Below are 13,435 nucleotides of genomic sequence, written 5' to 3' on the forward strand. Positions count from 1 at the left end.
TCCCTTTTTTTTTTTTTTTTTTTTTGAGACGGAGTTTCGCTCTTGTTACCCAGGCTGGAGTGCAATGGCGCGATCTCGGCTCACCACAACCTCCGCCTCCTGGGTTCAGGCAATTCTCCTGCCTCAGCCTCCTGAGTAGCTGGGATTACAGGCACGCGCCACCATGCCCAGCTAATTTTTTTTTTTTTTTGTATTTTTAGTAGAGACGGGGTTTCACCATGTTGACCAGGATGGTCTCGATCTCTTGACCTTGTGATCCACCCGCCTCGGCCTCCCAAAGTGCTGGGATTACAGGCGTGAGCCACCGCGCCCGGCCAGCAATTGGTCCTTTGAAGTTTAGCACTCTCTTCCAGCCTTAAGGTCCAGGTTCCTAAGAACCTCCCTGCTAAGAAGCTTAGCAGTGGAAAAACTTAAAAGGTTACAGGGAGGGCTGGGCGCGGTGGCTCACACCTGTAATCCCAGCACTTTGGGAGGCCGAGGCAGGTGGATCACGAGGTCAAGAGATTGAGACCATCCTGGTCAACACGGTGAAACCCCGTCTCTACTAAAACTACAAAAAAATTAGCTGGGCATGGTGGCGCGTGCCTGTAATCCCAGCTACTCAGGAGGCTGAGGCAGGAGAATTGCCTGAACCCAGGAGGCGGAGGTTGCGGTGAGCCGAGATCGCGCCATTGCGCTCCAGCCTGGGTAACAAGAGCGAAACTCCGTCTCAAAAAAAATAAATAAATAAATAAAATAAAATAAAATAAATTCCCACACCGTCCTGTTGAGATGTGAATCATCCGTTTGTACAGTGTATCCGCTATAACCTCCTTAATGACTTAGTAGCAGTCTCATCAGATAGACTGTGGCAATGTGCAGTATCCAAGTGCTTGTGTTCAACTAACCCTTATTTTCCTTAATAAAGGCCTCAAGGCCGGGCCCGGTGGCTCACGCCTGTAATCCCAGCACTTTGGGAGGCCGAGGCGGGTGGATCACGAGGTCAAGAGATTGAGACCATCCTGGTCAACATGGTGAAACCCCGTCTCTACTAAAACTACAAAAAATTAGCTGGGCATGGTGGTGCGTGCCTGTAATCCCAGCTACTCAGGAGGCTGAGGCAGGAGAATTGCCTGAACCCAGGAGGCGGAGGTTGCGGTGAGCCGAGATCGCGCCATTGCACTCCAGCCTGGGTAACAACAGCGAAACTCTGTCTCAAAAAAAAAAAAAAAAAAGGTTACAGGGAATATACTCAAGAGACTGAGGCAGGAGAATTACTTGAAACCAGGAGACAGAGGTTGTAGTGAGCCAAGATCGCACTACTGCACAATCTTGCACTGTCTGGGTGACAAAGCAAGACTCTGTCTAAAAAAAAAAGTTCTGGGGAATAGAGCAAAATTTTGGAAGCTCTTATTAGAACTTTTCCCATTTGCCAAACAAAACAGAAAAGAATTTAAATGTTTTAATAAAATGTTTTTTATTCAATTTAAAATAGATGTAATTTAGTGTCCATTAGCATTCATGTGTCATCTCTTATGCTCTATCAAGATTGATTTCTTTGGAGCTAGAGGCCATTTATCCTAAATGAAGTAACACAGAAACAGAAAACCAAATACCACGTTCTCGCTTATAAGTAGGAGCTAAACATTGAGTACACATGGGCACAAAGAAGGAAACAGCAGACACCAGGGCCTACTTAAGGGTAGAGGCTGGGAGGACGGTGGGGATAGAAAAAGTACCTATCAGGTACTGTGCTTATTACCTGGGTGATTAGGTAATTTGTACACAAAACCCCTATGTCACACTATTTATCTATATAAGAAACCTGCATGTGTACCTCTAAACCTAAAATAAAAGTTGTTTTTTTTTTTAAATGGGAGACAGTCTTCCTCTGTTGCCCAGGCTGGAATGATCTCAGCTCACTGCAACCTCTGCCTCCTGAGTTCAGGCGATTCCCCTGCCTCAGCCTCCTCCTCCAACCTGGACCTTAAGGCTGGAAGAGAGTGCTAAACTTTAAAGGACGAATTGCTACCCAGCACTTTTTTTTTTTTTTTTAGACGGAGTCTCTCCCTGTCCAGGCTGAAGTGCACTGGCACAATCTTGGCTCACTGCAACCTCCACCTCCCAGGTGTAAGCATTTCTGCCACCTCAGCCTCCCGAGTAGCTGGGACTACAGGTGTGTGCCACCATGCCTGGTTAATTTTTTTTTTTTTTGATAGAGACAGAGTTTCACCATGTTAGCCAGGCTGGTCTTGATCTCCTGACTTCAAGTGATCCGCCTGCCTCAGCCTCCCAAAATGCTGGGATTACAGGCGTGAGCCACTGCGCCTGACAAAGTTTTTTTTGTTTGTTTTTAAAGTGATTTCTCACGTTTGCTTAGGGAATAAAAAATGGAATCTGTCATGTTGAGAGGCTTTGTAATCTCAGACTAGCTATTGGCTTAGGAAACATTTAAGTTTATTGAACCAAAACATTTACTTAAAGGAAAGGTAGGGTGTTTCTCAGCAAACTCATTGGGCCCGTAGCTGTTCTTTTGAGACTCATCTCAGTGAGGCCAGCTGCTATAAACTGGTCCCTTGGCAGGTCATGTGAGAGAGAACACACTGGATTGGATGGCCAGAGGTATGACCCAGTGTCTGGTTCCTGGTTATCTGATTTCTGTTTTTACATCTTCCAGGTGCCCTCCCAGTTGCAGAGAGCTTCAGCTTCTGCTTGATAACTTTGCTGTCTGATGTTGCCTATAGGGACCCTTCACTTAGGGATGAGGTAAGCATATGTTGATTTGGTGTGCATTTCTATTAGATTGAATAGAGTCCCAAAGTGATGAAAAGATTTTAAAAGTGTGAAAGGTGATTGGATTGTTTGTTGATATTTATCCATTTCATACTGTTCATAACAGACTTAAGACATGTTTAGGTCTTCCAGTCCTTTTTTTTTTTTTTTTTTTTGAGATGGAGTCTCGCTCCCATTGCGCAGGCTGGAGCGCAGTAGCGTGATCTAGGCTCACTGCAACCTCCACCTCCCAGGTTGAAGTGATTCTCCTTCCTCAGCCTCCTGAGTAGTTGGGATTACAGGCAAGCACCACCACACCTGGCTAATTTTTGTAGTTTTAGTAAAGACAGGGTTTTTCCATGTTGGCCAGGTTGGTCTTGAACTCCTGACCTCAAGTGATCCACCTGCTTCAGCCTCCCAAAGTGCTGGGATTACAGGCATGAGCCACCGCGCCTGGCTCGTCTCTCAGTACTCTTTAGGATCTCATGAGTCTTATCTCATTCAACTTTTCTTTTTTCTAATGAAGGGCAGGCATTGCAGAGATGGGAGCAGCATTGCCCCTTTCAGCTTTTCTCAAATTCCTATAAGGTAGGAGGCAGAAAAAGGCAGAGGCAGCTCATTTTTCTTGCTCTGTTTTGGGGATTTAAGTCATTCATAGAAGATAATTTTCTTTTCTTTTTTGAGACAGTCTTGCTCTGTCATCTAGACTGAAGTGCAGTGGTGTGATCTCAGGTCACTGCAACCTCCACCTCCTGGGTTCAATCCAGACTCCCAAGTAGCTGAGACTATAGACATGCCCCAGCACACCAGCTAATTTGTTGAGATGAGGTTTTGCCATGTTGTCCAGGCTGGTTTTGAACTACTGGCCTCAAGTGATCCTCCTGCCTCGACCTCCCAGAGTGCTGGGATTACAGGCATGAGCCATGGTGCCTGGACAGAAGAGAATCCTCTAGGTAGCTGAAGCTTTTATCTTTAAGGGCACAGACTTTCTTTAGATTCTGTTAATTTTGATGGAAATGCTACTAATATATATTCCATACTTTTCTCTTCTTTAAACAAAGAATATAATCATATAACTTTTTCTTAGATTTATCAATTAGAAAGTCAGTTTTTGTGTGCTACTATTCTCAGGTCCTTCCAAGCAGTGCCTACTTGCTTGTCTGCATGCTAAATATTTGCAGTTAGTGATGCATTTTGAATAATTTAGATTCTTCATTTATATATAGGTTGACTAAAGAAATAATTAAATATGTTAGAACTGTATGTTTCTATTAAAAAGCTGGGCATTAAGTTAAGGACTTTTCTGTGAATAAAATTTATCAGAATAAAGAGGTCAACATGACTATTCGTGGTGTTAACATTCTAAAGTCATGATGATAACATGACTTTATCATGTAAAATGGAAAAAGTGGCCGGGCACAGTTGCTCATGCCTGTAATCCTAGCACTTTGGGAAGTCAAGGCAGCTGGATCATTTGAGGTCAGGAGTTTGAGGCCAGCCTTAATTTGGGCTAATTTTTGTATTTTTAGTAGAGACGGGGTTTCACATGTTGGCCAGGATGGTCTCAGTCTCTTGACTTCGTGATCTACGCACGTCAGCTTCCGAAAGTGCTGAGATTACAGGCATGAGCCACTGCCCCTGGCCCCATAAGCTCATTGTTTATGCATGGTGGCTGAGGCCTGTAATCCCAACACTTTAGGAGGCTGAGGCAGGAGGATCACTTGAGACCAGCTTGGGGAACATAGCGAGACCCCATCCCTACAAAAATAAAAATTAGCTGGGCATAGTGACACATGCCTGTAGTCCCAGCTACTCAAGAGGCCGAAGGAGGAGGATTGCTAGATTCTAGGAATTTGAGACTGCAGTGAGCTGTGATTGAACCCTGCACTGATCTTGGCTCACTACAACCTCAGCCTCCCGGGCTCAGGTGACCCTCCCACCTCAGCCTCCTGAGTATTTGGGACCACAGGCATGCACCACCACACCCTGCTAATTTTTGTATGTTTTGTAGAGACAGGGTTTCGTACATTGCCCAGGCTGGTCTTGAACTCCTGAGCTCAACTGATTCACCTGCCTCAGCCTCCCAAAGTGCTAGGATTATAGGCATGAGCCACCCTGCCAGGACAAAAAAAATTTCTTAACTTAAAAAATTACGGCTGGGCACAGTGGCTCACGCCTGTAATCCCAGCACTTTGGGAGGCCGAAGCAGATGGTTCACCTGAGGTCAGGAGTTCTAGACCAGCCTGGCCAACATGGTGAAACCCCATCTCTACTAAAAACACAAAAAATTAGGCGGGCGTGGTGGCACACACCTGTAATCCCAGCTGCTTAGGAGGCTGAGACAGGAGAACTGCTTGAACCCAGGAGGCAGAGGTTGCAGTGAGCTGAGATCATGCCATTGCACTCTAGCCTGGGCAACAAGAGTGAAACTTCATCTAAAAAAAAAAAAAAGTATAAGCTCATTGAGATAGCTGTGTGAAGTGGCTGCAGAAAAGCTGTTGTCACGTACATAGACATCTAGAATCTGTGATGAGTTTAGTGAGTTCCAGCATCCCAAATGTTAATGTATTTTATTCTGAGCACCACTCTTCAGACAGAAAACTGGACTGCCATAAAATCAGAAGCTGACAATTAGCATTTAAAGGATTTGTGATCACGAAGAATAAGGTTGAAAAGCCCTAGGGCATTTGCCCATGAAAAGAGAAGATTTGGGTACCTATCACCTGTTTACAGAATATACTAATAGAGGAAAAGGTAGCCCCAAGGGCTGGTAGGTACAGGCCCCAGGAGAACAGCATCAGCCCAATGTTGGGAGGAACTCTGAACCAGCCCGAAGAGCGAGCGTTTTTGTCCCTGGAAGGTCAGCTGGTTGGCCTCTTGGCACAGCCATTGTGGAGGGATGTATCAGATATGGGGTTAGTTAAGGTAATGTCTGAAGTGCCTTCTAGTTCTGACTTACTTTTGTGATATTTACCTAATTTTGTTTATTAATATGCCTGTTTGTTTTCTTGACTATTACAGATTTTAGAGGCGCTTTTGCAGGTATTGCATGTCCTCTTGGGGATGTGCCAGGCCTTGGAGATTCAAGACAAAGGTAGTAATATCCTTGAGGTTTTTCTTAAAATGGTTTTGTGGTTACTCTTTCCCTTTCTTTTCTCCAGTCTTTTCTGTTGTTTGGTACCTAATGTATATCTGATGGGAGAAAACCTTCCTATTTTAGGTTGATTTGTTGTGTGTTAGTATCCACAGAGGCCACATGGGTTCATGTGCATTGCTCTACTACATAGATGCTTGGGTCACCTTGAATAAGTAACTTTACCCTTCTGGGCCTCAGTTTCTTCACCTGTAACATCTGTGGGTAGATTAGTTGACTTCCAGAGCTCATTTTTTCTGTATTGTAAGGCTACCAGTATGGTCCTAAGAGGAATAAATGTATTAACTAGTGTCAAGATACTTGATAATGTGACCTAGCTAGATTATTGATTTGGATGTGCCATGAATAGATGAAGACTATTGACCCAGACTGAAAAATAGACCCAGACTTTTGCCCAAGGAGGGCAGCTGGGTTTGATGAAGGCATAATCTGAAGTTGTTAATGACAGATTGAAGATACCACTGGTCAGTCCTTGGAGTTGACCCCATTATTGTGGCTTATGCTGAACCTTCACAGTTGCTAGTGGGTGGGTTATGAAACCTTGGTCGATGTTACAAGTTAGTACTGTATGACTCTCTCAGGATACTTTCTCATGTTGTAATGTTTTCACTTGATCTTCTAGAATACCTTTGCAAGTATGCCATCCCATGCCTGATAGGAATCTCGCGAGCATTTGGGCGTTACAGCAACATGGAAGAGTCTCTCCTCTCAAAGCTCTTTCCCAAAGTCCCTCCTCATTCCCTCCGTGTCCCTGAAGAGCTTGAAGGTGTTCGAAGGCGTTCCTTTAATGACTTCCGCTCCATCCTCCCCAGCAATCTGCTGACTGTCTGTCAGGAGGGTACCCTGAAGAGGAAAACCAGCAGTGTGTCCAGCATCTCTCAGGTAGGCCTGGGCTCCTGGGGAAAGAGCAGAGGAGAAAGAGCCTGTTAAGCTCCTTTGCAAAGAAAATCCCTCTTCTTTGTAGCTGGAGTAAACTTAAGAAACATGAAATGTTTCACTAGAATTCTCTTTAGTACAAAGACTTGTCCCTCTTATAAATGATATCATAGTCATAAAGTATATGTTTCATAGCAGTTGGGTGCCAAATTCTATTTTGCCTGGGAGACAGTTGGTGCCCTTAAGAAGGTATGTAATTGACTCATGGAGAACAGACAAAAACGCAAAACACTGAAGACAATTCAGCTCAGTAATCACGTGTCAAATACACAGCTAAACACGAAAAATTTAGTACTACAGTATTTAGTGTAGAATGCTGTAGCTGTGTTGAGCTTCAGGAAGGAAAGAGGCTTGAACCAGGACTTGAAGTTACAGACATTAGGCTGGCAGAGAGGACCTTGCCTAAGAAAATCTGACAGAGGTCTCACTGGTCTTTTCTGATCTATAACTGTGCTTGTGTGTTTCAGGTCAGCCCTGAACGCGGCATGCCCCCTCCCAGTTCCCCTGGAGGATCTGCCTTTCACTACTTTGAAGGTGGGCTTCACCTCTCCCAAGAATATTGACCTAGTACTTGGAGAACAGGCTCACAGTGACTTCTTGTGATATTAAGGATGCTGATACTAACTCTGTTGTCATGGATGGACCTAGAATAGCAAGCTTTTAGAAAGCATTTATTTTCTGTTTTCATTTAAGTTTTTTAAAATTTAATTTTCAAATATTTTATGTAGAGAGAAAAGTGCAGAAAATAACTTACAGACTCCTATATACCTGCCATCGGAATTTGTACATTAACCTGCAAAAGTTCCTTTTCAGGTGGAAGTGCTAATGGTGGATATTTCTTTCTTTTTTTCTGAGTTGGAGTCTGGCTCTGTTGCCCAGGCTAGAGTGCAGTGGTGCATTCTCGGCTCACCAGGATCTGCCTCAGGATCTGCCTCCTGAGTTCAAACAATGCTGTTGCCTCAGCCTCACAAGTAGCTGGGACTACAGTCACACACTGCCACGCTCAGCTAATTTTTGTATTTTTAGTAGAGACAGGATTTTACCATGTTGGCCAGGCTGGTCTCAAACTCCTAAACTCAAGTGATTCACCCATCTTGGCCTTCCAGAGTGCTGGGATTACAGGTGTGAGCCACCACACCCCTCTGGATATTTCTTTTTTTTTTTTTTTAATGACATTAAATATATAGGTAATATTAAAGAATGTAGTACAACTATTACTACTTGTTTGTTTAGTTTTGGTTTTTTGAAACAATCTCACTCTACCACCCAGGCTAGAGTGCAGTAGCACGATCACAGCTCGACACAGCCTCAACCTCCTGGGCTCAAGTGATCCTCCCACCTCAGCCTCCTGAGTAGTTGGACTATAGGCGCCTACCACCATGCCTGGCTAATTTTTGTATTTTCTGTAGAGACAGGGTTTCACCATGTTGCCCAGGCTGGTCTGGAACTCCTAGGCTCAAAGGATTTTTGGGCTCAAGGGAACACCTGCCTCGATCTCTCAAAGTGCACGGATTCCAGGCATGGGCCATTGCATCTATTACTACTTTTTATAGCGCTCTGTATGTACTGTTCACAAGTACTTTTACATAATTTACTGAATTTGATTCATGTGACTACCCTGTGCCATGTCAGACATATGTTAGAATTACTTCCACCGTATCCTTGTTGGAAGTAAGACCGGGATTAAGGGATAGGAAATGGGGAAGGCAGAATTCCATGCCTCAGTATAGTCTCTCCATTTTTGAATGATGCTGTTTGCTAAAACAGCATGTCTCAAGACAATTTTGAGAGAGTTGAGGGGAATTTTAAAGGAAAAAGGGAATCGCTGAGCTCAGTTAGATGTAGGAAGCTTTCTCTGTTAGATCTGTGAGAATGTAACAGGTTGCGTTCTATATATATGTTAGAAAGTAAGAGCTAAGTTCAGCCACTCAGAATCATACCTCTCAAGAGACAACTCCTTGTTTAAGTGTAGAATGTATTCCTCCAGGCTCTGAAAATCTCACTGCCACATGCCTGCCTTTGGGGCCTCTGAGGATGGCCATGATGTGCCCTTGGAGGCTTCCCTTTCCCTGTAAACAGCTCATTGTCCACCTTCTGTGGCGAGGGCTTCACTCCATGACAGCTGCCCCCCTTTGAGCACATCAAGTAATGGCAGATAGGAGTACCCTCGTGTGGCTGACTGCTAGATCCCCATGTGCCTCTGTCAGACCTGGCTGCCGCCCACTTTGCCCATGGTGGTGAGCAGACAAACAAGCCCTGCTCTCTGAAGCTCCTTCACTGTAGGACAGATAGCAGCAGACCCTGTGCCTTCCAACTTTGCTCTCACACTTCCTGTTTTACTTAGACTTTTTTGGGGGGAGAGAGTGTTGGGGGTCTCGCCCTGTCACCTAGGCTAGAGTGCAGGGGCGCAGTCATAGCGATCCTCTGGCCTCAGCTTATCAAGTAGCTGGAACTTCAGGTATGCACCACCACATAGTCAGACTTTTCTTACAGTCGGTCCCTCTATCTCCCTTCCCAGGCCCTTTTCCAAAGTGCTGTAATAATTTAGTTTTTAAGAATTATTTTTAGGTCAAGAGAGGTGGCTCACACCTGTAATCCCAGCACTTTGGGAGGCCCAGGTGGGAGGATTGCTTGAGTCTAGGAGAATGAGACCAGCCTGGACGACATAGTAAGACCCTTAACAAAATAAAATTAAAAATAAATAAGAATTTTTTTTTTTTTTTGAGATGGAGTTTCGCTCTTGTTACCCAGGCTGGAGTACAATGGCGCGATCTCGGCTCACCGCAACCTCCGCCTCCTGGGTTCAGGCAATTCTCCTGCCTCAGCCTCCTGAGTAGCTGGGATTACAGGCACGCACCACCATGCCCAGCTAATTTTTTGTATTTTTAGTAGAGACGGGGTTTCACCATGTTGACCAGGATGGTCTTGATCTCTTGACCTCGTGATCCACCCGCCTTGGCCTCCCAAAGTGCTGGGATTACAGGCTTGAGCCACCGCGCCCGGCCAAGAATTATTTTTAATAGCACAAACTTGATCACTTATTTTCCTGCTTAAAAACTTTCAGGCCGGGCACAGTGGCTAATTCCTGTAATCCCAGCACTTTGGAAGGCCAAGACAGGCAGATCACTTGAGGTCAGGAGTTCAAGACCAGCCTGGCCAACATGGCAAAACCCCATCTCTACTAAAAAGACAAAAATTAGCCGGGTGTGGTAGCACACGCCTATAATTCCATCTACTCAGGAGACTGAGGCATGAGAATCTCTTGAACCCAGGAGACACAGGTTGCAGTTAGCCAGCATCATGACACTGTACTCCAGCCTGGGCAACAGAGTGTGACTCTTGTCTCACAGAAAAAACACACACCCAAAAAAAAACAAGTTTCAGTGACACCCACTGCATAAATCCCAAATCTTAGGTCCCTAGTTCCTGTAACCCCTGCCTTTTGCCTCCATCTGTGCCCACTGTGGGGTTCAGCCACACAGGACTTAGCCCTTATTTCATGGTGTCCTTCTGAGAAGTGCTCTCTAATCACAACCTCTTTCCTTTCTTCCTTATCTAACTGTTTTAATCCAGCTGTTCCCTCCTTCCCTTCTTTCCTCACTTGTTTCCTCTTTTAGTGGCCATTTCTTATGTTGGCCTCCGGCGTCTCAGCTCCCAGTGGTATTGTTACCCATCCTTTCTGCTGTAAATTGCTGGTTTGCATCTGTCTTTAGACAGATCGGCAGTGTGCAGCCAGCTCTTATACACCAGCTTTGACACAGCTGGGGCTACACTCAACTCTTTGAGTCTGTTCTCTAGTGCTTTAAAAAGTCGTAAAATTTAGTATTCACTTCTTTATGAATTGATATTGTCTGTCTTATGAAAATACTACAGATTCATCTATTTTCAATCATAGTTTTCTATTATAGTTTTTAAATAATGGCTTTTCAAACAATTATATGCTTTTGGGTTCCCATTTATTATATTTTTATTTTAATTTAAAAAATTTCATTTACATAGAGATGGGGTCTCGCCCTGTTGCCCAGGCTGGTCTCAAACACCTGTGCTGAGGCAGTCTTCCCACCTCAGCCTCCCACAGTGCTGGGATTACAGGTGTTAGCCACCACATTGGGCCTGGGATCATATTTATTAAACGTCAAATGACTGAATGACTTGACTTTTGTTGATTTTTTTTTCCTTCAGTTTTTTTTTTACTGTGGTAAAATACACATAATATAAAATTTGCTAGCTCAACCAATTTTTTTTTTTTCTTGAGACGGGATTTTACTCTGTTACCCAGATTGGAGTGCAGTAACAAATTCATAGCTCCACTGTGGCCTCAACCTCCCAGGCTCAAGCAGTCCTTCTGCCCCAGCTTCCTGAGTAGCTGGGACTCTAGGTGTACACCACCATATCCAGCTAATTTTTATTTTTATTTTTGTAGAGACAGGGTCTCCCTGTGTTGGCCAGGCTGGTCTTGAATTCCTGGACCCAAGCAGTCCCCCCATCTCAGCCTTCCAAAGTGCTGGGATTACGAGCATGAGCCACTATGCTTGCCCTTAACTTTTTTTTTCTTTCTCCTTTTTTTTTTTTTTTCGAGTCGGAGTTCACTCTTGTCACCCAGGCTGGAATGCAGTGGCACAATCTCAGCTTACCACAACCTCCGCCTCCTGGGTTCAAGTGATTCTCCTGCCTCAGCCTCCGGAGTAGCTGGAATTACAGGCATGTACCACCATGCTTGGCCAATTTTGTTGGTTAGGTTCATCTCGAACTCTGACCTCAGGTGATCTGCCTGTCTTGGCCTCCCAAAGCATTGGGATTACAGGTGTGAGCCACCACACTCAGCCTGCCCTTAAATATTTTTAAGTGTACAGTTCAGTATTAATACTCTGCAACTATCACCACAATTCAGTTAAAAAACTCTTCATCTTATGAAACTGAAACTACACGTTAAACAATAATTCCCCATTTCCCCTCCCTCTAGTCCCTGGCAGCTACCATTCTACCTCTGTGTATGATTTAAGTTCCTCAAATAACTGGGATCATACAGTGTTTGTCTTTTAGTGACTGGTAGATTTCACTTAGCTGCTCTGATTTTGAAACTTCTAGTAATGTACACTTTTCTTCTAATTTTGGTGGTAAAATATCTCTGAGACCCTGTAGACCTTAAGCTTTCATATCTCTTCACCTTTAAAAGGTATAATTTGGCAGGGCATGGTGGTTTATGCCTGTAATCCCAGCACTTTGGGAAGCCAAGATGGGCAGGTCGCTTGAGGTCGGGAGTTCAAGACCAGCTTGGCCAACATGGTGAAACGCCATCTCTACTAAAAATATAAAAATTAGCTGGGCGTGGTGATGGGCATCTGTTATTCCAGCTACTCGGGAGGCTGACGCAGGAGAATCTCTTCAACTTGGGAGGCAGAGGTTGCAGTGGGCTGAGATCACACCACTGCACTTCAGCCTGGGCGACAGAGCAGGACTCCATCTCAAAACAAATAAAAAATAAAAGGTATAATTTTTTTTTTTTTTTGCTTCCCACATGTTAAGCTATATTGTCTAAGATGGAAATATTAGGACGGTTATATCTGAGTGTTTGACCTGAAAGACACAGGTGAGAGGCATCAGTCCCCAAGGATTTACAATCTGCCCTTTAGTTTTTAATTTGAAAACATGCAAGGAATTGGGATATAAACAAAAGAAAAATCTGTACCTTTGTTGGTCATTGGAGGAGTCAGCTTGAGGAAGTGCCCTAGTTGCCTGTAACCATGACTGAGTTTCCAGCTTTATTTCCCACCAGCCTCCTGCTTGCCCGATGGGACTGCCCTAGAGCCTGAGTATTACTTTTCAACTATCAGCTCCAGCTTCTCCGTCTCTCCCCTTTTCAACGGCGTCACATGTAAAGAGTTTAACATTCCATTGGAAATGCTTCGGGAACTCTTAAACTTGGTAAGCAAGGAACTGATGGATCAACAGACCATGGATATATCAGTAAAATTGCTAGTGGTGAAAGCTTGTATTTTTAAAAGAAAAACTCAGAGTACCAATATTTCAAAGTACAATTTAATAGTCATAAACTTGCAGATTAAAGAAGGAAGTAGAGTAGCATTCATGTAATCATTATGCACTAGTTTCTTTTTAAATCCTTGCAGCAACCATGTTGGGGTGGCACCCCTGCATCCCTATTTGGAGGTCAAGAAATCAGTGTCAAACACATCATGGATATGTAGGCCAGCAGCTGGGTTGCATTCAGTCCAGAGATTCTGACTCCAAGCCCAGTGCTTTTCCATTATGCCTGACTCCCTCTAAGGGGTGGCTCTTTTTGGTTTAATACAAAACCTGACTTTTTCATATTTGGGTACCTTTGGATGACCTTTAGGGTGATACCAGAGAAAACATTAGTGCCATTGTTTGCTTCCTGAAATAGACTTTTCTTCAGATTCAGGGAACCCTTTTTGGGTGCTGTGGCTTATGCCAGTAATCCCAACATTTTGGGAAGCCAGAGCGGGTAGATCACTTGACGTCAGGAGTTTGAGACTAGCCTGGCCAACGTGGTGAAATCCTGTCTCTACTAAAAAAATACAAATTTTAGCTTCACTTGTTGGCAGTTCCCTGTGA

General features: G+C 44.2%; 1 protein-coding gene and 1 long non-coding RNA gene across 2 annotated transcripts in view; both read left to right on the forward strand.

Annotated features, from left to right (window-relative positions):
- The window catches only part of PI4KA (phosphatidylinositol 4-kinase alpha), a 149,790-nt gene that overhangs the window by 35,448 nt on the left and 100,907 nt on the right, over window positions 1–13,435 (forward strand). Inside the window, exons 4-8 of the mRNA XM_032271316.1 lie at window positions 2,657–2,745; window positions 5,773–5,845; window positions 6,528–6,787; window positions 7,309–7,375; window positions 12,618–12,766. Of these exons, the coding sequence (XP_032127207.1) occupies window positions 2,657–2,745; window positions 5,773–5,845; window positions 6,528–6,787; window positions 7,309–7,375; window positions 12,618–12,766 (638 nt within the window). The remainder of the gene's footprint in view (window positions 1–2,656; window positions 2,746–5,772; window positions 5,846–6,527; window positions 6,788–7,308; window positions 7,376–12,617; window positions 12,767–13,435) is intronic.
- On the forward strand, window positions 323–1,845 carry LOC116544737. The gene is made up of 2 exons (XR_004266014.1): window positions 323–417; window positions 1,216–1,845. It is a non-coding gene; the product is annotated as an uncharacterized LOC116544737 (long non-coding RNA).

Source organism: Sapajus apella, unplaced genomic scaffold (genome assembly GCF_009761245.1).
Source record: "Sapajus apella isolate SASKATOON/1434 unplaced genomic scaffold, GSC_monkey_1.0 scaffold229, whole genome shotgun sequence".
Classification (NCBI taxonomy): Eukaryota; Metazoa; Chordata; class Mammalia; order Primates; family Cebidae; genus Sapajus; species Sapajus apella.